General features: G+C 42.8%; 3 protein-coding genes across 4 annotated transcripts; all 3 read right to left on the reverse strand.

The window, feature by feature from the left end:
- Positions 1–30: 30 nt before the first annotated feature.
- Positions 31–7,034, reverse strand: get3 (guided entry of tail-anchored proteins factor 3, ATPase). The gene is made up of 7 exons (XM_083979767.1): positions 6,677–7,034; positions 4,177–4,324; positions 3,463–3,611; positions 2,426–2,576; positions 2,142–2,249; positions 1,737–1,934; positions 31–1,589 (listed from the first exon to the last, which is right to left on the reverse strand). Exons 1-7 carry the CDS (start codon positions 6,817–6,819, stop codon positions 1,461–1,463), a joined length of 1,026 nt encoding a protein of 341 aa, XP_083835893.1. The 5' UTR covers positions 6,820–7,034; the 3' UTR covers positions 31–1,460.
- A 518-nt stretch (positions 7,035–7,552) lies between these two features.
- LOC310993669 (noggin-2-like) lies at positions 7,553–8,332 on the reverse strand (the record flags this gene model as incomplete). Its single annotated transcript, XM_083982095.1, has 1 exon — positions 7,553–8,332. One exon carries the CDS (start codon positions 8,330–8,332, stop codon positions 7,553–7,555), a length of 780 nt encoding a protein of 259 aa, XP_083838221.1.
- Positions 8,333–9,947: 1,615 nt separating this feature from the next.
- Positions 9,948–25,055, reverse strand: LOC310991040 (target of Myb1 membrane trafficking protein). Of its 2 annotated transcripts, none has more exons than XM_083978610.1 (15): positions 24,877–25,055; positions 18,469–18,553; positions 17,900–17,978; positions 17,592–17,741; positions 16,904–17,038; positions 16,648–16,806; positions 14,859–14,975; positions 13,354–13,487; positions 13,199–13,241; positions 12,919–13,051; positions 11,827–11,893; positions 10,936–11,011; positions 10,762–10,821; positions 10,617–10,656; positions 9,948–10,492 (listed from the first exon to the last, which is right to left on the reverse strand). In XM_083978610.1, exons 1-15 carry the CDS (start codon positions 24,947–24,949, stop codon positions 10,347–10,349), a joined length of 1,497 nt encoding a protein of 498 aa, XP_083834736.1. In that variant the 5' UTR covers positions 24,950–25,055; the 3' UTR covers positions 9,948–10,346. The 2 variants fall into 2 exon arrangements, with proteins under 2 accessions (XP_083834736.1, XP_083834735.1); XM_083978609.1 differs by having other exon boundaries at positions 12,919–13,054.
- Positions 25,056–26,938: the final 1,883 nt, after the last annotated feature.

Here is a 26,938-nt window from a genome sequence, read left to right on the forward strand (position 1 = left end):
TTTAATTAACAATTGCAACATAATTTAAAGAAATTTGATAGAAAACAGCTTCTTTTTGACTCCAAAGCATTCAGTAACAGAGAGGAGGGACTATGCTTTTGCTTGGGGATCTATTCATCTGTCATATTCATCTATCTGCTGTAGGGAGGAAAGCATCAGGCCAGCCAATCAGAGCTTAGTCTTCAACGACCAGGTCAAGGATGCTTTTTTTCTCCATTCATTTGTTCAACATTTGATCAATCAAGCAACATTCAATATAGTTTTAATCATAATGCACTAAATGAGCCTACTAACTCATATCTTTCAACTCCCATATGCTGTAGTTCTCAGTAAACGCGGTGGACACATATGGAGCATTAGTGGGAGTGGGAACTTGTACTGGGAGTTCAGCTGTGATGATGGTTGATCTTTTCACTTCCAGACACTAAAACATCAAGAATCTCATAGTTTTTCCTTGTCTTCTAAAAACTGGTGCCGACTCCAGCCATGTACTGTACCACCTGAAGCAACCGCAGAGGCTTAACATATGTAAGACTGTCCACTTCGAACAATAACATAGCCGTAGAAGATATACAGCTCCTAATTTGATTTGATTCAAAATCTCATTGACATTGGGTAACTGCATTTACGCCATAATCGCATGGAGAAGAGATGTCAGAGGATTTGACAAATGGTAAAACACACACTTTTGACTGCTTCGGTTTTATTTATTGCAATAACACGGATGGTCTTGGTCAAGAACCAAAACTACTAAAATCCACAGGCCATATTCTTTGATAGTGTTTTTTTTTATTAATCACTGCCCTGCCGTCACACCCTGAATCTGTAAGAAAAAAAAATTTGGATGGAAATTTCCCGATGTGTGAGAGATGAGTTTGATTGACATTTTAGTCAAAAAAGTCAAAGTGGAGAAGAGACGTAGCCACCAAACCACACAAGATAAACAAGGCATAAACACCAACCATCTGAATTATGGATTTACACAGCACCGTCACCGGAAACACTTTTGTATTTTCACAACCGAAGCTGGGACCTTTGTATGATGGAGGAGGAGTTGTTTTGTTGAGACACGGTTAAATGCTTTTAGTGGGGGAATAGTACGACTGCCACACGGAGGATATGAAGACAAAGAGAGGGTGAAGTGAGGATGAGGCAGCACAATCCTGCACTGTCTCATCTCTAATATAGCGGAATGTGTGCGTGTATCTGGGTGTGTGTATGTGTGTGTTCATCAGCTCCCCTTCGTCAATGGCATGTCTTGCCGTAGAAGTGCTCTGCTGTGATGACGGGCTGAGCGGATCATCTTGAGGCTGTTGCTGTGGGGGTTTGAGGCTGGCGGGGGGGTTGGGGTGAGGGTGGGGGTGGGCGGTGGGCGGGGGTTCTCAGAGGAGGAGAGTTCAACTGTAGATAGAGGTGTGGTCTGTAGAGGGGGCAGGAGGGGAGTCCTGCAGGGAGATGAATCACTTGTTTGGGGGTTTGTAGGGTTCCAGAAGTTGCTTCGAGAACGTGTTGACCTTGTCGGCGCCTCGAACTTCATGGGGCAGCAGCGGTAACTTGACTATGTGGAAATCTTCATACAGGTCCTCCATCTGTGGGGAAGGGGGCGTGAATAAGGAAGGATGAGGACGATAACATGTGTCATTTCAAAGCAAATATTTTAAGATAATATAATTTGAAACGCTGGTTTCAGTAAAGCAGCCGTGTTTTAAAACCTGTAAAAACAAAGCGACTCGTACCTGATCTAAATACTTGGACTGAATTTTATGGCGAGCTTCACACATTTTACACGGCCTCTCTGAGTCAGGGAAAACCAGCTGGTTGACGATGATGTTGTGTGTGTCAATGCGGCACTTGGCCAGCTCCTGGATCAGCCGCTCTGTCTCATACAGGGAGAGGAACTCCGCAATACACACACAGATGAAGGTGGTCTGTTCCTGAGGGATGTGAGAAACAACAGAGACAGAAAGCTTTTAAAAAACACTTATTCAAGCGTTGAGTTGCTCTAAATGCTTAAATTGTGGAAGAAAGTTTCAATATTGGAATGGAAATACCATAAAACCAACAGCACTAACACTTCTCATCTTAAAGAGACGGTATGTGATTCTGTTAGAACTGCAGCGTTATACATCTGTGGGACTTACAGGGTCCTTGAACTGCTCACTGACTGAGCGGATGACGGGCAGGGTCTCTTCGAGCTTAGAGGCAAGTTGATCTGCGTTCATGTCACCCAGGCCGAGCATGTTACACATCTACAACAATGACAGACACAGAAAGAGAAGCTGAACAACATGTAGATGATTCAAACATGCAGGATATCTGATGGACTGGTTTCAGGAAATTCTACTTTACATGAAAAATAGGAAGTATTTAGACACCCTGACCAGAAAACCTATTAGACTTATCGGATCTGCTTGTCCAGTCTCACCTGGGAGATGAATGGGCTGATCTGGTTCTTGATCTGCATGAGGCGGCCGAGTCCACGCTCCACAATGGTGGGGAAGTTCAGCAGTCGCAGTGTGTGGCCAGTGGGGGCAGTGTCAAAGACCACCACTGAGAAGTTCATTCCTTTCACTAACCTGAGGCACCACAGCAGACAACAGTACTGAGTTAGTCAAACTTATAGTGATGAAATGTGTCCTAGCACAGTGGAAACTTAGGTCATTACCACACGGAAATGGAGCCTCATCCAAAATGAAGTTTTTCAATGTTCTCTCTGAAAAAGTTTTCCATAAACACGGCATCGTGTGGCATCGTTGGTGGATGGATTGGTGCTTGCCGTTTTTCTATCTGTCAGTGTATTTTCAAAAAATGGTACAATTATTAACCAGAAGGGGGCGCACAACAACAATTTCACACCGGGCAGCCATAGCCTTAATGTTTTTAATTTAGCCTTTATGGTGTGAGTCGAAGAGATGTGTCATGTTAGACCACATAACATGAAGTCCTGCTGCGGCACAAACAGTGAGACTGAGATGCTCTGTCTGCGTTGACCGACGGACCATCACACTCTCACTCTCGCCGCGGGTGGCTGTGTGACACGGTGTTTCTCAAGACCTGAAGACCAAGCAGGACGGCCGACTGAGCGACCAACCGATTAATTCCCTTCAGGAAGGGGGATATCTGAGTAGTGAAATGGCACTCGGATGCCGCCCGAGCCGAGCAAGTACTCGGGTATCAGCTACAGCCCTAATAGACTGTAACATCTAGTGGTGTGGCTCAGGTTACAGGTTAGAGTGGTGGTGGATACGATACAAAAGATCTGTTTTGGGTGTCTACACGAAAACGCTGGGGTGGCTTTTTCAGATTTTCTCACTCTGGGACCCGTTTCACCCCCCGATACGGAAGCCGAAACGATAAAAACGTATGCAGATTCACTGAAACCCGTATCCATGTGGACGGGCTCTGAATGTTGTGGATCAGAGTTGCTTGTGCTTGGCTTTGTACTGAGCAGCCTGTCTTTACCTCATCACCTCTGCGTAGCTCATAGCCTCGTCGATGCCGGGGAAGGCACTCATGGCCTCCTGCATCATCTTCTTGCCCATGCTGAGCATGTTGTCCTCCTCAAAGAACTCATCAGGCAGCTCTGCCACACCCAGGCTCGGGTCAATCTCCTACACACACACACACACATTATAAAACACGGTTACAGTAAATTGCAAACATTTTTAGGCCCTCTGGTGTCTCTGTTAGACAATGAGGGTTTGTGCTTCTGAGACGCAGATGTGGGACTGACCACCCTCATGACACTGAGGAGACAGTGATCTCATGCACTAAATTTAACTTTATAAAAACAGCATCAATAAAACTCTTTGTTAACAGATGTGGCGGTGGTTTTACACTTGTCATGTTAATTTTAAGAAACTTTTGAAATCCTGAAAACGTTAAATATGAATATAAAGAGACTTCTTGGTATGTCCCAGTAGGAAAATAATCAAACTAACAAAGTTAGTGATTAGTTCCATTTAGCAGCTTCAGCTTCATGGTCCTGGTATTGTGAACGTTCACCGTCACAAACTGTCACGGTTTACTGAGTCGCGTGAGCAGAGAAGAGCAATCGTGAATGACATTAGCAACATCTGCAATGACACGACAAAATGTCTCCTAGAAAATAGATTCATTGGGAAAACCTATAATTTTATGACAATGATTTAAATCTATGTATCTTCAATGACTTACCATTGCAAAGAGGTTGTCATAGCCCTTGACCTTCGTAGGCACCTTAGAGAACTTCTGGTCAAAAGCATCAGAGATGTTATGGGCAGGATCTGTGGAGATGATGAGGACGCTCTCCCTGACCGCAGCCAGCTGGACAGCCAGACTACAGCTGGACGGAGGACACAAAGGAGAGACAGGCGGTTGTAGAGCAGTGGTGTAAGCGTTTTCACAAGGTGTCATCAACACTTCCACTGAGAGCTTGATGGCTTGCTCATATTTAAAAACATGCATTAGCATCCTACTGAAACCCTGCTTTGTAATATTGTTACTCAACGTACTGTGAATACTCTCTTCTCCTGGTCTCTAAAGCTGCAGTAATTTTGCAAACCAGGTCACACACGTGTTAATAGTTCTAGTTAGACTGAATGGACTCTTATAACAGTGAGAGCATCATATCCACAATGTTTTCAACGATCTTAAGCAATACTTCTCATAGTTATTGAAATGTGGTATGAAAATATCACAGAGTTACTTGTACCCTATGAGCCCAGCCACTGCCTGCGCTCCTCAGGTATGATATGACCTTCTATCTGCTCCCACAGCCCGCCTAGTCTCTAAAGGATTAAGCATTTCCTATTAACTCCCTCCCTGCCCTCCTTTAAATCATGTCCTTTTTTACAGTAACTCTGTTGTTTGCCATCTGATTTTTTTTTTCATTTATTCTATTTGTTCTATTGTTATTATGATCCTTGTTTTCAGGACAAATTTTTCCTTGTTGTTTATGGCTTTATGCTCTTATCTTGGCTGTTTTATCTCACTCTGTAAAGCAGATCAGATCTTTGCTTTTGTGTTTTTGTAATGTTTTTGTTAACTGTGTTATTTTAACTTGTTCTGTAAAGCACTTTGTAACTGTGTTTTGAAAGGTGCTAAACAAATACAGTTTATTATTATTATTATTATTATTATTATTATTACTACTATTATTATTATTATTATTATTAAATGGACATTATGTGACTGCCTTTGATCCCCAGTGACACTGCGGCACATTCAGTTGCTTGAACATTAACAGCTAACCGTAACACAGTTAGCTGATGTAACGTTACTCTTTAAGGCCCTTTCACACCGGAGACGTATTTTTCGCGCGAATAATTCGCGCATCAATATTTTTTTTCGAACCCTGGTTTTCATCACGGGTCCTTTCACACCGACCGCGAATGTGTCGCGGCGAAAATGCGACATAATTTTTTTTCGTCGTGCGGTCGATTTTTCTGAGCTTTCGCCCGGCGAATAAACGCATCAACCAATCATGTGGCGTGAAAAGGAGGTACGTCACAGCCCCCACGTCAGAACACACACAGCTGTTTCCCATAACAGACGGTGGCCGCACAGTCTCGGGCCGCCACAGTCTCTCACAGGAAAAATAAGTTCTTCACCGTCTTTGCTCTGATCTCTGCCAGTCAGCCCCTCCACCTGCCGTCTCTCTGGGCACGTACACACACACACACACACGCACACAGACACACACACACACACACACACACACGGACATGCGGGCGCATGGACACGTGCTTGGCCGCTAATGTAAACAATAAATAACCTGTGTCTCGGAGGAGAGAGGAAGAGGAGGAGAAGAGAGGAGGAGGAGGAGAGGAAGAGGAGGAGGGGGGGGGGGTAAGTGGAAAGAGGAGAGGAGGAGGAGAAATAGCAATAGTGTGTTCATATCAGATATTGATCAGTGATCAGACAGTGAGCTGCTGTGTTGAGTGAAGTTGGTAACAAGACAGTGGCATAGCGAATACATGAGGGATAATTAACAGATTGAAGCCTTGACGTGGAGGCGAAGAACCACCCGTCGCAAAGCGAAACTTTGGAATCTAATCGTCGCATCTGTCGCATATTCGCGTCGCCGCCGGTGTGTATGGTTTTGATGCGAAATATTTGGCCGCGAATATTTCGCAATTTCGTGTCGTTTATTCGTTACGTCCGCGGTGTGAAAGGGCCTTTAACGTTAACGTTAACGTTACCCTGGGCAGTGGGTAGCCTAGCAGCTGACCGTTAGCTTAGCTTAGATACAAGCTAATACAAAGTTACTCAACGCAAGATAAACTATCTCCCCCTAAAAAAGGTGGAAATGGATGTGAGGACGAGCGGACTGTCAATATCCACCGGCGCGGAGGTTGTCACCCGCCGGAGAGCGAGTTGGCTCCATGTGTCAGCCGGCTAGTGTTAGCCTGTGACACTGCTATAAGGCACCAAACCAGCCGGCACAGACAGTTAGCTTAGCCGTACTGATTTAACATGTTATTTCAATGTTCATTGTTTTTCTTGACTGTATTAAGTTAGAAAATAATGAGCCAGCGCATATTATACGACTGTTACGGCGGAGAAACAACACATTTGACCGGTTTACTGACGGTGATCCACGTCAACTTCCACAGACGGCTAATCTGCAGCAGCTGTGTTAGCTAGCGGCGTGAGTCCAGACCAGGATCCAAACAAGCGTTTTCCTTCCACTCACCTACATGTGGTTTTACCAACACCACCCTTCCCGCCGACAAATATCCACTTCAAGGATTTCTGCTCGATAATGTTCTTCAGAGTCGGCTCTAAGGGCTCCACATCAGGCGCATCTTCAAATTCGTCTTCCAATGAAGCTGCCATCTTGTCTGTGTACACTGAAACGTACAGCTCAGGTGGGATGGGCCCACGGTGCTGCCTTCAGGGAACCTCGGAATTTGGGGAATTTGTACTTGACTATGCCTGAAATTGAACAACAACGACGACGACGACAACAACAACAAAAGAGTCTAACATAAGTTGTATCTCGACGAAGCTAGTGTCAGTATCTATGAACATCTACCTGTACCAGTAGCCTACAGGTCGGGCCGCTGTGGGTGACAGGGTCAAGTATAAAGTCCAGATGGCAGTAATGGGTCGAATGTTTGTTCACTCTTTTAGTTATTTCACATTTGTTTCTAATAAAACCAATAGAGCAAATACATGAATAAACAACCCCACTGTTTTGTCAAAGAATTTATTTTTATTTGTATTTATTAGTCTTTTTTAGAAGACATCCATCTAATATTAATGATTATGAGGAAAACATAAAGGAAAACAGCATCTTTATTAATTTGTCATAATTCGAATTTCTTCAACATCTTAATATGGGAGAGGTGATTTTAGACACATTGAAACACTTATTCTCACAAATATTAATAAGGTTAATATCACACAATTTCGAAAAAAAAGGGAAAAAAAGAGTTGAAAGGTCTAACGTGTACTGAAATGACTGCTATAGACAAACACATACATCAGAAAGTTTGAGAATAGACACAGAATAAAAGAGGAGCCTATAGCCTACAGTAGGGCTAAGGACTGCAAATCTGAGTTCCATTCATTTACATGAGCATGTGCATGCTGTGACCACAGGATATGGCACTTGCCTCCATAAACACCTTTTCATTGCTTCCCCTGTCCCCGCTTCAGTGCTGCCACCGTCCCGCTCACCCTTTATTTTTCTGAATCCATCGCCTCCATCTCTGATTTCCATGCAGTGCCAAGCCAGAATGTTTATGTGTGCTGTCTGAGCTCTCACACACTCCATCCCACTTGGAAAGGAGCAGCTTGGCACTTCGTCTGATCTTTCGCAGTCAGTGTGTCGTAACCAACGAGGCCAGAAAGCCGGGCCCAGATCCATCCACTGGTAGTATAATTTGCATGTGGCAAAGCTCACAAGCCAAGATCGAACTGAACTGGCCACATCTGAGGGCAGTGAACCCAAGTCCAGACCTGCAGCTTCCTTCTCCAGCTTCTGACGATGGTCTGCGGCTGCCTCTCTGAGCTCTTGAGGAGAACTAAGCAATTTGATGGGCAGTGTGTCTCCATCGTCCAAGAAAGATCGAGCTTTGCTGTGACCCCTAGAGGTCTCGGGCGGCTGCTCTATGGACATCCAGAACGGGTCAAAGGAGGATCCCAGGAGACGCAGAAGACGAGAGGGCCGACGATGTCTGGGCTTGGGCAGGTAGTGGTAGTCTTCGGTGTTTGTCAGCAGAGTGTATGGACGGATTGGCTGCGAGAAGGATGGTAGACTGGCCTTCAGCTGAAGAAATGGTGAGTCCCAGCCTGCGTCCTCCTCGTCTTGAACGACCGTCACATTTTGAAGCTGATGGTGCATCGATACGTTCGAAGGGAAAGCTTCACGTCCATACAGAAACAAGGACACGGAGATCCAACAGAGACAGACACAACTGGACAGTCTAAACATGGTCTTCTGTCTGGATGGTGACACGGAGGAGTGAAAACCTGTTCCTCTGGTCTCCTGCTTTTCACCCTGCTCAGTTGTAGTTTCTCCCTTGACTTCACCGGGGACTCTATGTACCCAACGCCAGACATCCTTGAGCTTAAACAATAACATAGTGATGCCTTCTCACTAAAACAGCAGACATATTATGGAGTATGACCAGAGCACACCTGAGCTCCCACCTCTCATTCAAGGCTCTGATGTTTCTGCTTTCGTGCCCCGAGCAAAAACAACTGACACTGTGGGGCGTCGCGTGGCGTAGTGGTTAGAGCGGGCGCCCTATGTATAGAGGCACAGTCCTCGCTGCAGTCGGCCCTGGTTCGTATCCCGCGTCGGGCGCCATTTACTGCATGTCATCCCCCCTCTCTCTGCCTCCCCGTTTCCTGTCTGTCTCAACTGTACTATCCATAAAGGCATAAATGCCCAAAAAAATATACTTTAAAAAAAACAAAAAAAAAAAAACAACTGACACTGTGGGTTCATTTCAAGTTAAGTCACAGAGTCATGAGAAAGCAGTTCTATGTACTTCACAATGAGCACCAACCAAAAAAATTACACTAGCTACCAGTCAAAAGTTTGGACACAACCTTCTCATTCAATGTTTTCTACATTGTAGATCCAAACTGAAGACATCAAAATAATGAAAGAACATGGAATTATGTTGTAAACACAAAAGTGTTATACAAAGCAGTCAGATTATGTTTTATATACTTGATTTTTCAAAGTAGCCACCTTTTGCTTTGATGACAGCTTTTTACACACTTTTGATTCTGTCATCAGCTTCATGAGGTCGTCACCTGGAACGGTTTTCCAACAGTCCTGAAGGAGTTCCCAGAGGTTTTGCCTTCACTCTGTGGTCCAACTCATCCCCAAACTACCTCAACAGGGTTTAGGTCAGATAACACTTTGGTTTTAATTTACATTTTTGTGTTTACAACATAATTCCGTGTGTTACTTCATGGTTTTGATGTCTCCAGTATGAATCTTTGTGTAGGGTCGTAGGTTTTATTGTTGTTGTCATTTTCATTTGTTTTACCCTTTTATTTTTATTTTATTTTATAACCACTGTGCATTGGAGTATCTTCTGCTCTTTGATGTAGATGACAATCCGATTGTGCAGAATGTAAGTTTTTGTTGACTTGTCTACTGGTTTTAAATGTGGACCCCAGGAAGACTAGCGGTGCTCTAGAGCGCAGCTAATGGGGATCCTAACAAATAAAACAAATCTACAATGTAGAAAGTAACAAAAATAAAGAAAAACAGAAGCTGTGTCCAAACTTTTGACTGGTAGTGTATAAATTTGACCTTGTTTTGGCTTCGCTGTGACACAAGATCTTCAAAAACAACAGCTCTCCCACACAAAGACTGCACTTAGGTCTCTTAGACAATAAACGGAGGGGTGATGAACTCACTTCTTGTAAACTTTAGACATCGACAAAACAGAGACATGTTTGCAGGACAAAGCCCCGTTTATTCTCATCTACACAAAATCAGCCGTCTCGGTCAAAGGCACATGATGGTGTAATATCAAATATATTCAACATTTTACTTCACTGTAAACACTTGTTTCTGTTTACATTTCAACATTATAATAATACAATTCATAAATACATCCACATAAAGTTGTTTATACTTACATAAAGATACAAACAGCAGAATGAACTAAGAGACGATGCACTGAGTTGATAGGGCAGCAGTTCTGTAGTGTCAGGTTTAGCGAGTGTGTGCGTGTGTGTATGTGTGTGTGTGTGTGTGTGTGTGTGTGTGTGTGTGTGTTCTTTCAGAGCAAACCTGACTTGGCACAGCATGTCTCTGACTGTAGGCACTGTACATTTCAGTACAAGTTTCTTGACCTTGACATCCAACCATTCCTCCAGTGGGTTCCCACTCAGAGTGAAAAGAGTTGGTCATGTGACCTGTCCTGTTGCTGGGTAGACTTTGGCGGCGGTCTGGAGGTGGAGGTCCCCACGCTGCGAATCCCCTGACTGCTGTGGTCCGCTTCCTTTGCCCGATCTTCCAGAAACTTGTCGAATTCTTAGGTGTGTTTGTGTGTGTAGACATAACGACACAAATATGTATACAAATATAATAAAGTTTAAGTTTAAGATCTAATATTTACACTCAGTAGCAATGGGTTGCTCAAGTTACAACAACATACCTTCACTGGAAACTCCCTCACACACCGAAGGCTGCTCTTCCTGTATTTCCAAACACAAGAGAACACAAAGGCTGCTGATCATATCATACTTTTATCATACACACATTCTTCCTTCCAACACACAAACTTTTTTTTTCAGTCTTACCGTATCACAGGATAACCATTTGTCGATGTCATTCTGCACAGAGTTTTTCGCCGGTGGCATCTAAGAGGAAAAGTAAACAGAGATGAATAAGATGATTGCGTTGTAGCATTCTATACAAACAGAAGAGGTTCTGGTCAAATCCACGTGTGTGTTTCAGTGGTAGGCTACACTCACTGATCCTGTGACCTGCAACCTTGTGTCCAGAGCGCCGGCGAGCCCCTCAACAGCTCCCGGGTCCTCGTATCTGACACTGGACACACACACATCAGGGATATATTGTTATGATGCAATGTAGGTATGTGTGTCCTGTTGAGAATCAAACCATGGACCATGTACAGTAGACTGTATTACTATGAACTACATTAAAATTACAAATGATATCACATATTCACAATATTTGGGTCAATGACATGATGGAACTCAATGCCAAGTGGTGTAACCAGTATTTTTCTGAAAAATCTGACTATATACAGTACAGGAAAATAAACTTGGATTCAAATGTGGAATAAATGTGATTCACTGTTGGAACACAACTCTACAACAACAACACTATGTTTCTTGACAAATTTGACATAATTTGTCATATTATTTAGGGAAAAAACTGTGTTTTAGGTCTTGCTCAGTCTTGTCAAAATGCATTAAACATTAAATATAAAAAATAGGAAAAAAAAAAAAAATTAAATTTAATGGTTTCAGAAGAAAGTTCATTTTTTATAAGTACACTTAAATCCACTGTAGGTGGATCAAATATTCAAAATGTATTATTCTTTTGTGGTTACACCATTTGACATTGTAGTCTTACTTTTGTTAATAATGGTTCAAATGTCATGTCAAATGACATAAAACCAAAATGAAACAAAATGTGCATTTTAACAAATCTGATTCTTTTAAAACAATTATTAAAGATATATCTGCATTGCTTATCTTGCCAACCCTTATTTGTCACTGACCCATTTATATTCAACATATAGTCACAAATCTCTATAATGTAAATCAGATGTAGCTATGTACAGAGAGCATGTACCATGACATGACATGTGTCTGTCACCAGTCATCAACACTCACCTTTTCCTCTGATCAGCCAGGGAGCTGCCTCTGGTCTGGGCAAACATGTCAAACTCCTCCTCCTCTTCTGGAAGGCAAAGGGTTAATTCATGAAAACACAAGTTAATGAACCATTTTCACCACATTTGAGCATGTTATGGTGTAATGCATGTTTTTTGTTTTGTTTTTGTTTTTACAGGAGACTATGTTGTCATGGGATCACACCAGACTCAGCCTTTATTTTGATCTAAACCACCCACCTGTAAAGTTTCCTGAGTGTGCATTGCACTGTTGTGATGCTGTCCGCTGCTGATGCTGATCAGTCCACAGACACATCTTGTGCCAAAGTTCTCAAAACCACCTCAGTGGTAGTTCCCGCTACAGTAAGGCTCTCAAAAATATTTTTGCCCTGATGTCTGGAGGACACAGACATGAAGGGCAACCCTGGGCCCCAAGGTCGTTCAGCTGCTCAACTCCCAACCATCCCAGTCCTCCCAACACACACACCCACTGCACCCAGTCGAGTCATGCACTGAGCACCTCTGTTGTAGGCACAGTGACTTTCAAATTCAACTCACTGTTATTTATTTATTTAGGGTTATATCCCTTATAAGTCAGGTATGCAGAATAACAGTATAAATGTAACGTTTTGTGCACTAAGATGGCCTTCTTATACAGCTTTAAAAAAAAATCATAATGTGCACGTGTATTTTCTTATTTGCACAGTAATATCATTCTCATTATAATAATTCTACAGTTCTTTTTTTTGCCGCAATGCCATATTTCATGTGTGAATGTGTTCAGTTTGTCTGCCCGTGGTTGTGTTTTTATGCCTTTTTGAATTGAATTCTTTGGATGTCTGACTCTGTAGTTGATACTCTCCAGATCTGAAGTGCTTCAAGATAACTTCTGTTGTGATATGGTGTTACACAAACAAAAACTGGCATGACCTAAATGACAGACACACGCACACACAAACTGTTGTAGGTGGTGTCCTGCTGCCACCACGTCCTGTTATGTAGCAGAAATACACCTATTCTCAGCCACAAGATATCGCACATATGCAGCTTTGGTGTTGCAAAAAGAGATCACGTATGTACAGAGTTCACTCACTGTGGTTGGCTGTCTGCTTTTGACTGGCCCAGGTGCTGACTGCTGGCTGGCTGGTTGTTGTGATGACAGCAGGTTGGCCGGGAGCGGGGGGCTCAGGGCTGAGGTCGATGAGGTTTGGGCTGGTGGTGGAGCTCTGCTGAGAGGAGGACAGCACATAGCTGCTGCGTGAGTGGACTCTCACAGCTTTACAATGACAATGACAAAAACCTCACACCTTTTTGAGGAATGTGGCGCTGCATTTATGATTTCAAACTCAACAGAGAGACCTGATCTTTCTCACCTGCTGAGTGTTTGTCATCTGGGACTTGTTCAGTCTGTCGAATCTAAAAACACAAGCGCAACACAACCGAGATGGAATTTAACAGGATACAGCTGCAGTCTTAATCCAAACAGTCTCGTACAAACAAACTGAAGCAAAGCTAAACTGCAGCATACCGCTCATAGCGAATGAAGGCGTTGTTGAGGTCATCGTTGACCACGAGCAGCTCTTCGACAAATCCTTCGTCCAGCAGCTGAGGGATGAGCTCCACCACCCGCGTCTGCATCTTCTTACACACCGAGTACAGCTGCTGCTCGGCCAGAGGAGGGAAAATCATCAGAAATCTTCTCACACTAGTGATCAGATTGTTTATTGTTTATAGTTTAACATGGATCCCCATTAGTTGATGCCTTGCCGACAACTAATCTTCCTGGGGTCCAGCACATAAAAATGGAAAACAAACATTTTTAACATAACAAGATTGCACAGAAGTTACAAAGAAAGAAGAACTGTTGCAAAGAAAGAAAGAAAAAGCTGCTGGTTAGCAAGCATATATTATACATTACAATTCTTAAGGGATAGATCAACATTTTGACAAATTGGCCCATTGCCATAATCCCTATAGTCATAGCAGTAGGTTCGTTACCTTTAATTGTCGGTGCAAGCTATTTTTAGAATGGCGGAGCAGAGACGCGAGCTGCTCAGAGCTATGCTACGGAGGCTAATGTGATTTCTTGGTTTCCCTCATGAAACTCATCAAATACACAATCCAACAACTCCGAAACGCACTGGTGGACAAGTTGTGACCTGCACATTCACCAGGCTATGAGATAATAACAGAACGTTACAAGACTTGAATTCATGCAAAACCACTGATGCGCGTTCCCGTTGGGAGCAGTTTTTCGGCAAGCAGTCTCTGTATTTACCTTGAAAACAACTCTGTCTCGTAACGTTCCGTTATTACCTCATATCGTGGTGAATGTGCAGGTCACAACTTGTCCACCAGTGCGTTTTGGAGTTGTTGGATTGTGTATTTGATGAGTTTCATGAGGGAAACCAAGAAATCCCATGAGCCTCTGTAGCGTAGCTCTGAGCAGCTCACAGCTCTGCTCCGCCGTTCTAAACACAGCTTGCACCGACAAATAAAGGTAACAAACCTACTCCTAAAACTATAGGGATTATGGCAACGGCCCAATTAGCCAAAATGTTGAACTATCCCTTTAACTGTACTGGTGTCAGAGCACCAATATATTCATATAATGTAAAAGAATAGAAAAAGAACGGCACAAAATAGTAACTGTATTGTTCTATCACATGGTCAACGGCATCAGATGTTCCTTGAGTAGCAGCAGAAGTAGCAAAGCGTTCCAAGATGTTGTAGAACGGTAAATAACTGTGTGTTTGAGGAGGTTTGTTTCTGGGATAGGAGTCTGGCATTCCTAGTGTAATGATCATGTCTATCACTTGTGGACTGGTTACTACCGGGTAGAAGAAATATTGAGGTACAGTTCTCTCTGGATAACACATATCTAAAAAACACCAACAGGCTATACTTGAGTTTTGCATTAGATGTCGTTTACTTTTTTGGTGCACGCCAGATTTCATCACTGATAATCAACACCCACAAACAACAGACACGGCAGACTCTGACTCTGTAGAGACAACTGTGACACATGCACACCTGTAGCAGCTCTGTATCATCCGGAGAGGTCTGACCAGGTGCCAGTTCATTCAGCATTTCTGACATCACTGTGAGGTTTCCCTTCACCAGCGCCAGCTCACCACGCAGTTTCTGTTCCTGCAACAAAAAATAGTCACGCAATTAGATCCATTTTGTAGTTACTTTGTAGATAATGGCTAAACTCACAGTGATCGATTGGTGTTATGTGAGCTTAGCAAGAAAAAGTCATGTCAAAGAGAAGAATTTATTCAACTTTGAACATGACAGCATTAAAAATTCAATGTGTATCAATTATTTTATCATACAAAAACAGGTAATCATTTCATTGAACGGTTCATTGAGTTAAAGGGATAGTTCACCCTAGAATGATATTTCGCTCATTATCTACTCACCCTCATGTTGACTAAGGGCTGGAAGAATTTTCGGGGTTATCCGTGGCTTCTCTGAGTTACAGGGGGTCTTGGCGTAGCAGTGCATTTCAATGCAACGGTTGCAAAGGGACACCAGAGCTCTTCGTAAAAAAACACACACAAAAAAACATCCAAATACCTCCATGATGCTCGTATGTAATGTCCGTCTTGTGCTGAAGCCCTAAATTGCGTAATTGTCCCGAAAAAAATTAAATAAGTCTATATTTTAAGCTTGTTTGTAGCAGAAGCTTCTCGAAGCTCCTCTTCCTGGTCCGTCCAAATCTCGCGTGATTCGCAGTAACCGCACTGACGCCGGCGCAAATCACGCGAGATTTGGACGGACCAGGAAGAGGAGCTTCGAGAAGGTTCCGCTACAAACAAGCTTAAAATATAGACTTATTTAATTTTTTTCGGGACAATTACGCAATTTGGGGCTTCAGCACAAGACGGACATTACATACGAGCATCATGGAGGTATTTGGATGTTTTTTTGTGTGTGTTTTTTTACGAAGAGCTCTGGTGTCCCTTTGCAACCGTTGCATTGAAATGCACTGCTACGCCAAGACCCCCTGTAACTCAGAGAAGGGACGGTGGACTCTGAAAATTCTTCCAGCCCTTAGTCAACATGAGGGTGAGTAGATAATGAGCAAAATATCATTCTAGGGTGAACTATCCCTTTAAGTCTAAGGTTTTCGAGTGGCTGACATTTTACACAATGATTTAAACACTACACTTGATTTAAGGTGCAGTTAAACCCTCCAAAACGCTCTCATGGACAAGTTGTGACCTGCACATTCACCACGCTATGAGGTAATAACAAAACGTTACGAGACAGAGTTGTTTTAGAGGTAAATACATGCAAAACCACTGATGCACGTTGCCTTCAGGGACAGTTTTTCAGCAAGCAGTCTCTGCATTTACCTCTAAAACAACTCCCTCTCATAACGCTTCGTTATTATTGTGCGTTATTATTGCGTGGTGAATCTGCAGGTCACAACTTTTTGGAGTTGTTGGATTGTGTCTTTGATCAGTTTGATGAGGGAAACCAAGAAATCCCATTAGCCTCTGTAGCATAGCTCTGAGCAGCTCGCGGCTCTGCTCTGCTGTTCTAAAAATAGCTTGCACTGACAATTAAAGGTAACGAACCTACTCCTAAAACTATAGGGATTATGGCAAGGGGCCAGCTTGCCAAAATGTTGAACTATCCCTTTAATTCTGTCTGAGCAAATTGCAACAAAATTTCATTCTGTTACACTGAATGAAAATAAAATCTGTACAAGGGTCCAAGGAGTATTTGTCCACAAATAAGCTCATACCAATCCCACATATAACTGTCTTCGCGGGTTGTTGGCTGACAGGTGTTAGTTAGTCTGTGATACCTGCTCTGCAGAGAGCGCCACTGGTCCCTCACTGGGCTGGACTGGAGGTGAAGGATTCTGAGTGGGGGCTGCTGGAGGAGCTTGAGGAGCTTGAGGTTGTGGCTGATGTGTGGGAGGAGTGACGGCAGGTGTCTCAATAGCGCCGTTTTCTGGGATACTCTGGGAGATGAAGGCAGAAGGTTACAGTGAGATATACAGTAGGTTACATGTACATGTTTTGATTTGGCGCGTGGTACAATTCAGTCCAAAGTCTCACTCTGTTTGGCGTGTGGATCGGGGACAGAGCGTCCAGGTCTGTCATGGGGAACTCCAGGCCCCTCCTCCTCAGGTCGTCGTATACGTACACGACTCCTGCCAGGGACGGAGAGCTACGAAACGCGTCGGCCCACGACTGGAGACGGCAGAGAGAAGATACGATGAGACAGAGAGAGCGCACAGTCCAAAACACAGATTACATGTGAAAAGAACAAGAAGACAAGAAAAAGCATCATGGAGAGAGAACAGAAAGAAACAATCCACAGCATTTACCGGCCTGACCCTATCTAATGTTATCGTTCCTGCTGTTCTGAGATTACACAAAACTGCTTTTGACCGACCAGCACAGGAATGCATGAATCCATTTAAATGACAAGGAACGCTAAAGATAACACTGTTATGTTGGATATATCTGTAGACACAATAGAGTTGAACTTAGGTCAACTTTAAAAGGTGTGGAATTTCAACACCACACTGAACGTTCTCATGATATAGTTGAAGACACTGTGAAAAATACAGAAAGTATAATACAACTCCCAGAGATTAAAACTGTGTCCTGACTACTGCTGAAACAATTGATATGCAACAATTCAGACATGAGCAGATTAACTTCTTATGTAAATAACCATTATATCTGGTGATGTAGTACAGCCTTGATCATTCTGTCGTCTGTGGGTGCATCCACACACCTGTATCAGGCTGAGCACCCTGTCATGAAGGGTGGTGGGTGGGTTGTATTTGGGCAAAATGGCACGAACCAGAACCCCTTCGACAAACTCCTGCGACGTCACCAGAACATGGAAGCGATGGCCACAGTTCTTCACACAAGCCTCAAGAACCTGTGTGTGATGCAGGCACGCAGCCCAAGTTATTCACATCCAGCTCAAATTCAGTTTAAAAAACATGCAATTCAAGATGCTCCACAATAAAGCCTCAATGCGATCCTCATCTCGTGAACAGAGCTTTGACAGGCAGTGAGCCACAGACGGTAACTCACAGTGAGGGCCAACATGATCTCTCTGATGTTCCTGTTTCCCACGATCCTCTTCTTTATGGCTTTGACTGCGTCTCTGGGCCTGGCAGGAGGAGAACGAGAAACTTAACATCAGATGAAGTTAGCCTGTTTGTCTTTTTAGTTTCGATCATGTGCTCCATGTTAAATGAGCTAAATATAGAGGCACTACTTGGAAAATAAAAGCATATTTAAATATCTTATTACAGCTTTATACATACACAAGTCTGAACACAGTGTTTCAGACTTGCAGAGTGACAGCAAAAGTGATAATGTGAAATTGGACTCAAACATAATTAAGTAATCCAATGAAAACCATCTGTATGGCCGCGCAAAAAAGGAAGAAGCAAACCATAAAGGAAGCGATAGTAAAATGTAAAACAGAAATAAAACATGAGGAGTTGGGCAGTAAGCACCATATGGGACACGTGATGAAATTGTGCTGCAGGTCAAAAGAATTTATTAAAAAGTCTGACTGTTCCAGTGGCTACTGGTTTTCATGCTCCGTTGAAGAGACGAGAAATAAAATGAGTGGAACAAAAGATCATCCCTACCCCTCATCTGTCTCGTTGATGATGTCACATATCTCGATGTTGAGCCCCCAATCCTCCGACTGCAGCGAGCCGCTGGTCGCTTGTTCTGTCAACAAGAGAAAGAATCAAATGAAATTAGAGTAACACTGATGATAGGAACAGACAGGTGTCACAATAACCAGAGGATCTTCTTCCAGTATCAGGATATCTGTGTGATAGGAGGAAGTCATACAGGTCATTTATAGTTTATACATTCAATACTATTGAATGCTGAGATAATTCTAGGAGAAATGTGTCCATTTAGACAGAAATAGGTTTGTCATGTTGTGTGATATCTGTATAGGTTGACATCAACAGCATGGTTTGAACTGTTAGTTATTTATAATAACAATTAAATATTTCTTACAAAATAGGCAATAATCTGAGGTAAATCTGGTATGAATGATTGTTTTAGCCATTTGGGGGCAGTATAAACCAACACTTGTCTCTTTTTCAGAACATAAACAACTTGTATGTAAAGTGTGACTCATACATCTGACATCAACATTAACATTTTTGTGGAGCTGTGTTTCTCTCTATGGGATGAATGTTACTCTGATAATCCCTCTCCCTTTACTTCCTTTTTTGGTCTCCACCAACTCCAGAAGGAAATACATGGCCACTAAAGCTACTAAACTCCAAGTACGTCCACCAGCAAACTCTGTCTGTCGGCCATTCCCACCAGAAAAATGAATTATAGCTTTTGGCCCGTTCCATTTTTCATGTTCAGGGACTTGCTACAGATGCATTAAAAAAAACAAAACAGAAGTTGTAAAAATCATCAAAAATCAAGACAACACAATATCCTGACAGGTCAGGCTATAAAAATGCTGAACCTCATGCTTCCCATAACGCCTGCCCCACAGGGACCTCAGTTTATAACTTCATTTATCAAGCAAATTGCAAAGGTTGGTGCATATTTAAACTATTAAACCAATGCTGGACTCTCACTCTAATTGAAGCAAAAGCTATGGCTACTTCAAATAAAGCAGTTTTTTCCCCCTTCTGAACTGTTTTGCAATCAAAGCCTTTCTTTCTTTGCGCTCTATGCCTCACAGGCTCCTCATAAGTCTCTAAATCTCCTTCATTCCTTTCCACCAACACCCCCCCACCCACACACACACACACACACACACACACACACTTCTCTCAATCTTCACCACGGCCTTTCTCAATTCCCATCTACTCCCTCCCTCCCTCCCTCCCCATCCTCCCCTCCCCTCTCCCTCCTTCTCCAGCTCCCTCCACTTCATGTGACTGTCAGCTGCTTCTGTTCTCCTTCGCCCCAGAAGTAGGCCTAGCTGAAGCCTCCCTGACATTTCTGTGTGAGAAAGTGAGTGGCTGAGATAAGAGGAAGGAAGGCTCGGAGATGGGTGTGTAACATTTTCTCACACAGCTCATGTCAGCCCTGATTACACATCTTTCCCCGCATCAGCAGCTTTAGTAGGAGCCCCAGGAGGGGTTCACGTGCACCCCCCTTATTTTTTTTTCTAGTCTGGATTTTTTGCATCCTTGGAACCTCTAAAATAGAGATTTGGGTGATCCCCGGAACAAAACCTGTCCAAAATGTGTTTTTTGCTATGTTTTAGTACCCCTATGATACCTGTGGAATTGTTGCCAGGAATGCCAGTCAGACTGTCTTTCAAAGACTGTAGCACGCTCAAATTTCGAGCGAGCCCAAAGATAGAGATATCAATGTATTCGGGAGAACCTCAGGTTTCCAGTGTGACCAAGTTTGTTAAGCTACCTTGTCAGAAAGTGAGCTAAAAACCTAATGATTTAAAGTCAGATGAAAATTTTGTGAGGGAAAAACAGCCATCTACATGGTTTCAAATGGTCCCTTGACCTGTCACCTAGATGTATGTGAATGGAAGTGGGTTATATAGGTACCTACAGGCCTCCCCTATCAAGAAATACCTAATTTGTGTGAATCTAATGCAGTTTTGGGGGAGAACCATGCAGTCATTTGCATGCAGTAGCCTACAAATATGTCATTTCCGCCTATATACAAAATGGTGTATTTGACTATTTCTGCACACTGGGGGTTCATAAACAGTCACAAAATTGCATGAATTGGGTATGACTGGATAGCTGAGATGCTTGTGCATCCAATCAGCCTATTCAATTGTGATTTTAGTCCATAAAGTAGTGTATTGGCACAAATGGTGCTTATTGCTTATCATGAGCAATAATTCAATCACTCTTTGAAATGAACATTGGAGGATTTATTCACGTGTGCTAAACAGTAATTTCACCAAATGTAGCCATTTAGTAACTATGTATGAAATGCAATAACTTATGGTCATAGGAGCAAGAAATATTGCAAACATTAACTACTGTAGGAACCAGGGACATGTCCCCTATAGAATTCCTCTAGAGGAAGCTTGATTTTAGTAGTTCTCTTCATCATCATAAAGTTTTGCTTCAATGGTCTCATCTTGCTCTTCTTCCTCTTCTTCACTATCTGCCTCCTGTGTGAGTATGTCAACCAGAGATGGAGGCATTATGGGTCTAGCAGTCCACACTACTCCACAGTACTCCATAGTACTCCACAGTACTCCATCTTCATTCTTCTCTCATCCCTGGTGAAAATCATTTCGTAATATATGTTCTTGTTATACATAAAAGGCAAACACAGTTAACAATATAATATTATTTACCAGATGTAGGTCATTTAGGCTGCTCAGAGATGGGCATAGCTGCCTGTTTGTAACCTGCCACTCCAAAAGAAAGTTAATGCAGTGCATGTGAAGATGATACACAAGATGGTCAGAGAGGATGAGTCCCTCTCAGCTAAGTCTGAAGTGGACCTTAGACACCTCCCACCGTCACAATGCTGTCGCTATCCACCACAGTGCTGTCTCTCCACCCACATTGATCGCTGCAACCATAGAGTTGCAGGTTACAAGCGGGCAGCTACCTTGGACTGCTGGACCGATAATGCCTCCATCTCTGGTTGACATATTCACACAGGAGGCAGATAGCGAAGAAGAGGAAGAACAACAAGATGAGACCATTGAAGCAGAGACTTTTGATGATAAAGAGGAATACTAAAATCAAGCTTCCTCTGCAAGAGGAATTATGTATGGGACATGTCCCTGGTTCCTACAGTAGTTTATGTTTGCAATTTTTCTTCCTCCTATACCATTAGTTATTGCATTTCATACATGAGCTCTTGAGGATATTATTGTGTTAAGTTACTGTGTGTTTAGAGTAATGACTGTTCAGGGGAAGGAACTGTTCATGATTTGTCCTGGACCTGATGGACCTGTACCTGCTCCCAGAGGGCAGCATGCTGAACAGGTGATGGTTTGGATGGAAGTGATCACTGAGAATTGCTGTAGCTCTGGAGAGGCAACAGAGCTAGCAATATAGTCCAGGGAGGGAGGTGGACAGCTGATCACTTCTTCTGCAGACCTTATCACTCTCTGCAGTCTCTTCCTGTCAGTCACAGTGCAGCCAGCATACCATACAGATGACATGGCATACACCAGCAAACTCTCAATTGAGATGAGAAGGTCTTCCTGCAGTTTGTTCCATCTCAAGACCCTCGGAGGGGGAGACGTTGCTGGGCTTTCTGGACGAGGGCAGTTATGTCAGCTGACCACGATAGATCCTCTGAGATATGGATCCCTACAAACTTAAAGGTGGAAACCCTTTCCGCAAGGTCAGGAGGGGGGGGTCAGTCTTGTGCCTCCAAAAGTCAGGATGGAAGAGCTCTTGTCACCAACTTTAACAGACTGTGGATGGTTAGAAAGAAAATTCTTAATCCAAGCACAGGTGGTAGGAGGGAGGTTTAGTGTGACCAGCTTGTCTGGTATGATGGTATTGAATGCCGAGCTGTAGTCGAAAAGCATCCTAACTTTCCCTGAAAATTGAGTAAGTGTGGAGGATGCCACCCTATTCCAGCTGAGATGAAGATGTGCTTTCGTGGTTGCCATGCTAGTGGAGTAAAGGTTAAAGGCCTGGAAGTGGAGATGAACTGGATCCTTTCTGCCGTCAATTATCAAGGGAAATGTCAACTCCCTGCCCATCAAGAGTGATGAGCCGGAGATATTGGACTCAGAAAGTAGATTGTTTCAAAATCATAACAATTGTGTACATCCCACCAACGGCTGCTGCTCAAGTTCAATGCAAAGTTTTCCATGCAGTCGTTGCTAGGATACAGGCCAAACATCCTGAGGCACTGACCTCAATGACGTTTCCCTGGTGGACTCACTGGGGGATGTGGTGGAGAGATGCACACTGAAGATGGAGGAGGCCATTCTGAATAACTTGGATCATCCTCTTCATGACAACTTGATGGACCAGGAAAGCAGTGGTGGTGGACGGCTCCTCTGTCTTCACTGCAGGACGAAGAAAGCCATCAGGCTGAAGGTAGCTACAAAGAGTCTTCTCTTCTGCAAATTGTCAGAAGACTCTTCTGCGAATGGTCGATCACAGACAAATTAATTTGTAAAGTAATTTGTATTCGTATTTGTAACAGAAGTCCAAGGATGTTCCAGGTAGCATCCTCGGTGGACCTGCTTGTCTTGTAGGCAAACTGATGGGAAGCAGTCCTTGATGTGCCTTAGGACCAGCCTCTCAAAGCACTTAGTGACCACGGGTGTTAGGGTGATGGGTCTGAAGTCAATGAGGCCGCTGATGGTGGTGGATTTGGGAACAGGGATTATGGTGGCTGATTTCAGGCAGTGAGGGACAGTGGTTTATGTCAGTGAGAGGTTGAATATTTTTGTAAATACAGTAGACAGCTGATCAGCACACACTTAAAATACTTTGCCAGGAACTCCATCAGGATCAGCAGCTGTCTTCTGATTCACACACTTGTGAACCTGATGTTCTTTGAGGGAGAGTGTGCGTGGATATGCTCAGAGGAAACTATGGGCAGAGGAAAACTATGGGCAGCGGTGTGTGGGAGGCTGGAATGCTTTGGGTCTCTCAAAGCGGGTAAAGAAGTGGTTTAGCTCCTCTGTTAAAATGACCTTACAGACCCAGCCATGTTGCCCTGATAATATGTGTTTTAGGCCTTCCCACACTTGCCTGGGGTTGTTGTTTAACATGTAATCCTTCAACTTGTTCTTATCGGCTTTATTGCTCAAGACAAGCAATAAGCACCATTTGTGCCAATACACTACTTAATGGACTAAAATCACAATTGAATAGGCTGATTGGATGCACAAGCATCTCAGCTATCCAGTCATACCCAATTCATGCAATTTTGTGACTGTTTATGAACCCCCAGTGTGCAGAAATAGTCAAATACACCATTTTGTATATAGGCGGAAATGACATATTTGTAGGCTACTGCATGCAAATTACTGCATGGTTCTCCCCCAAAACTGCATTAGATTCACACAAATTAGGTATGTCTTGATAGGGGAGGCCTGTAGGTACCCATATAACCCATTTCCATTCACATACGTCTAGGTGACAGGTCAAGGGACCATTTGAAAACATGTAGATGGCTGTTTTTCCCTCACAAAATTTTCATCTGACTTTAAATCATTAGGTTTTTAGCTCACTTTCTGACAAGGTAGCTTAACAAACTTGGTCACACTGGAAACCTGAGGTTCTCCCGAATACATTGATATCTCTATCTTTGGGCTCGCTCGAAATTTGAGCGTGCTACAGTCTTTGAAAGACAGTCTGACTGGCATTCCTGGCAACAATTCCACAGGTATCATAGGGGTACTAAAACATAGCAAAAAACACATTTTGGACAGGTTTTGTTCCGGGGATCACCCAAATCTCTATTTTAGAGGTTCCAAGGATGCAAAAAATCCAGACTAGAAAAAAAAATAAGGGGGGTGCACGTGAACCCCTCCTGGGGCTCCTACTACTTGCCTCATCTAGGCTACCTCTTGGAAGATGTGTGGGCTTTATCATTTCTTCAGTGTTCTCACTGAGGGAAGTCCCCTGCTGCCATCATGAGCTCATTCTCCAGCTTTAAAGCTGGTGTGACCCGACAAATAGGCCTTCTTGTTGGAGAGGACCAGTAACATTTTAGGCAGTAAGTGTGAGGCTGTGCACATCATTGAGGAAGTGAGCGGAAACATCAAGTGGCTCTGTAACTGGCTACATCGGTTGTCGCCTAAGTCGCAGCGACCAATCACATGAGAGGATGCGGAGGCTGAGTCCCGCCCTCTGCCGCGTCACTGCCACTGAAATTTTCTTCTCATGTTTTTGTCAAATTCGATGCTAAATATGTAACTTTTCAGACCTTGAATGACAAAATTAAAAGCGCGACTGCGTTGCTTTACATCCACTGTCGCGTGGTCATAAAATTGCGAAAAGTGTAATTAATAACTTAAGTTGAACTAATGAAGTCATATTAATCCACCAGTGCACAACTCACTTCAAAGCTAGTTTCAAAAAGAAACAGCGACTTACCGATTCTCTGACCGACCGGCGTTGAAAAGGGGTTTCCTATGAGAAACTCCATTTTCTCCCCGAGTGAAAACATCCTCGGAGGTTTCAGGCGTCCACTCTGTTTTAAGGTGATTTAGCAAATTATTGAGCTGTTTCCTTTTGCTTTCAGAGTCTACCGCTGCTCCAGAGGCGCACATAGGCTCTGTGAGCGGTCACGTGAAAACACACTCAGAGCCAGGAAACAGACATCAACAGTCAGGCGTACAGCCGCGGCTCACTCACATCTGAACAGTTTACCTTAGTTACCAGCACTCAAATCCACACATTTTATTGCTCCCAATCAATGAAACATTAACCCTTCAAAAGTTCTCAGGTTTAAAAAGATCTGGGTGAAAAACGATGGCGAAAATGACATGCTTATTTGGCCAATGAGTGAGACTGTTTTGTTGCCTATGGGCCTATTTAAACTGGACCAAGAATTCGTAAAATTGTTCAGTGTTTTGTTGGCTATTTGTTTTTTGTTTTACCTTTGAAAAGTATAAAGAGTTAAAAAAAAAAAAAAAAAAAAAAAAGTTCTCAGGTTTATTTTTTACAGTCAAAGTTAGCTGAAAGTTATGCTTAGCCTATGCAGCACAGCCCCTCCAGGATAATAGCTACTAATATCCACTGTAGTTACAGTGGCCCTGAGAGCTCAACACAAAAATAAAAATAAAAAAATAGCCTAGGAGAACTGTGAAAAACATGCAAAAAGTCACAACACAACGGAAGTGTTTCATGATGACTCATATTGAAAATGTGTAACTTTTAGCTTAGCCTTAAACTGAAGACTTCAGACTGAATGGAGGTGAGAAGAGAAGAAGGCAACCTCATGTAGCCTACAGCAGCCTATAACATCTCATTCCTCCTCTGACTGTAACCATTCATCCTGTTTCAAATCAGAGCATCATCGTTCCTTCACTTTTTCACTCTCTGCTAGAATATAGGACCCCCTGACCCCACCCCTACCTCAGCCTGTATTGGTTAGAGGAACTGTACCAAGGGAGGTCGGGCAAGTAATTTTAGCAAGTAGACCGTCTGCAAAAGTGGAAATGAAAGAGTGGCCTGCTATCACACCCTGAAAGTTTAGATTTCAAAGAAACCTTAAACAAACCTGGTTGTTCTTGTCACCATGTCATACTCTCATCTACAGTAGCCTATACCTATTTACACAGTTTAACCCAAACAAAATGATTCGTTTCCTCAAAATGTAGGCCTAATTCCTTGTGATGGAAAGAGAGTTCACATCCAGGTGAGCATGACCTTTGAGTCACTTATTTTAAGATTTAGGGTGGACTGTCTGTGTGACGTGACCAGTCAGAGTTTTTTTTTCTTCATCATTGTGGAGTGAGGCTCCCACCACCAGATGACTTGTGAAAAAATGACTGTACATGGAGAAGATGAGGTCGGAATGATATAAAGGATAGCTATTTACTGTAGTTAATTTGTAGAAATTGTAGCCCAAAAACTTTGTTACTCTTTAAATTTAAGTTTATTATGTAATAATTAATGATGAAATGTAGAGCGCAATAATAAAGAAATGACAGTCTAGTGGACCATTTATAATGTGGTAATTATTTAGTAATGTAAAGACATTACCAATAATAACAAACAAGTAAAGTCAGAATAATGTCAAGTTGTAGTGGTATAATACTGGTATAATTACTAGATTTACTGTAGAATATTGGGTAATCATAAAGCAGAATGAAGAGAGTGGTCAGTGACTATTGTCACAGTAAACAGTAGGATAAAACTATACTCTCTGTAGGCTACCATGAATATCAATACCATCAATGGCTCTTATTGAACTGTAAAGACAGGCTAATAGTCTCATATATGTGTCAATATATGACAAAAAAAAACAGTGACTGTTCCTTGGAAATGTGAGGCAATGACACTTTCATAAGCCACCAGATGTAACTGTATGATGTGTAGAGCTGGCCAAGAGAAATGTACTTTGCAATACAACAACAATAAATTACAGATAGCTAATAATCTTAGTCTCAGTGAAGATACATTTATAAACCTGCATGTGGTACATTTTTAT

This window comes from Trachurus trachurus, assembly GCF_905171665.1.
Source record: "Trachurus trachurus genome assembly, chromosome: 1".
In the NCBI taxonomy this organism is placed as follows: domain Eukaryota; kingdom Metazoa; phylum Chordata; class Actinopteri; order Carangiformes; family Carangidae; genus Trachurus; species Trachurus trachurus.

What these genes read in the sequence shown, in the direction of transcription:
- get3 (XM_083979767.1), bottom strand. Translation starts at nt 6,819, where the DNA reads ATGGCAGCTTCATTGGAAGACGAATTTGAAGATGCGCCTGATGTGGAG. An exon ending in AGCTACGCAGAGGTGATGAG is followed by an intron (nt 2,577 to 3,462) that starts GTAAAGACAGGC and finishes GTGGTGCCTCAG; the next exon opens with GTTAGTGAAAGGAATGAACT. An exon ending in AGTCCAAGTATTTAGATCAG is followed by an intron (nt 1,590 to 1,736) that starts GTACGAGTCGCT and finishes CCTTCCCCACAG; the next exon opens with ATGGAGGACCTGTATGAAGA.
- LOC310991040 (XM_083978609.1), bottom strand. Translation starts at nt 24,949, where the DNA reads ATGTTTTCACTCGGGGAGAAAATGGAGTTTCTCATAGGAAACCCCTTT. An exon ending in CTGGCTGATCAGAGGAAAAG is followed by an intron (nt 11,012 to 11,826) that starts GTGAGTGTTGAT and finishes GTGTGTGTCCAG; the next exon opens with TGTCAGATACGAGGACCCGG. An exon ending in AATGGTTATCCTGTGATACG is followed by an intron (nt 10,657 to 10,761) that starts GTAAGACTGAAA and finishes TTGGAAATACAG; the next exon opens with GAAGAGCAGCCTTCGGTGTG.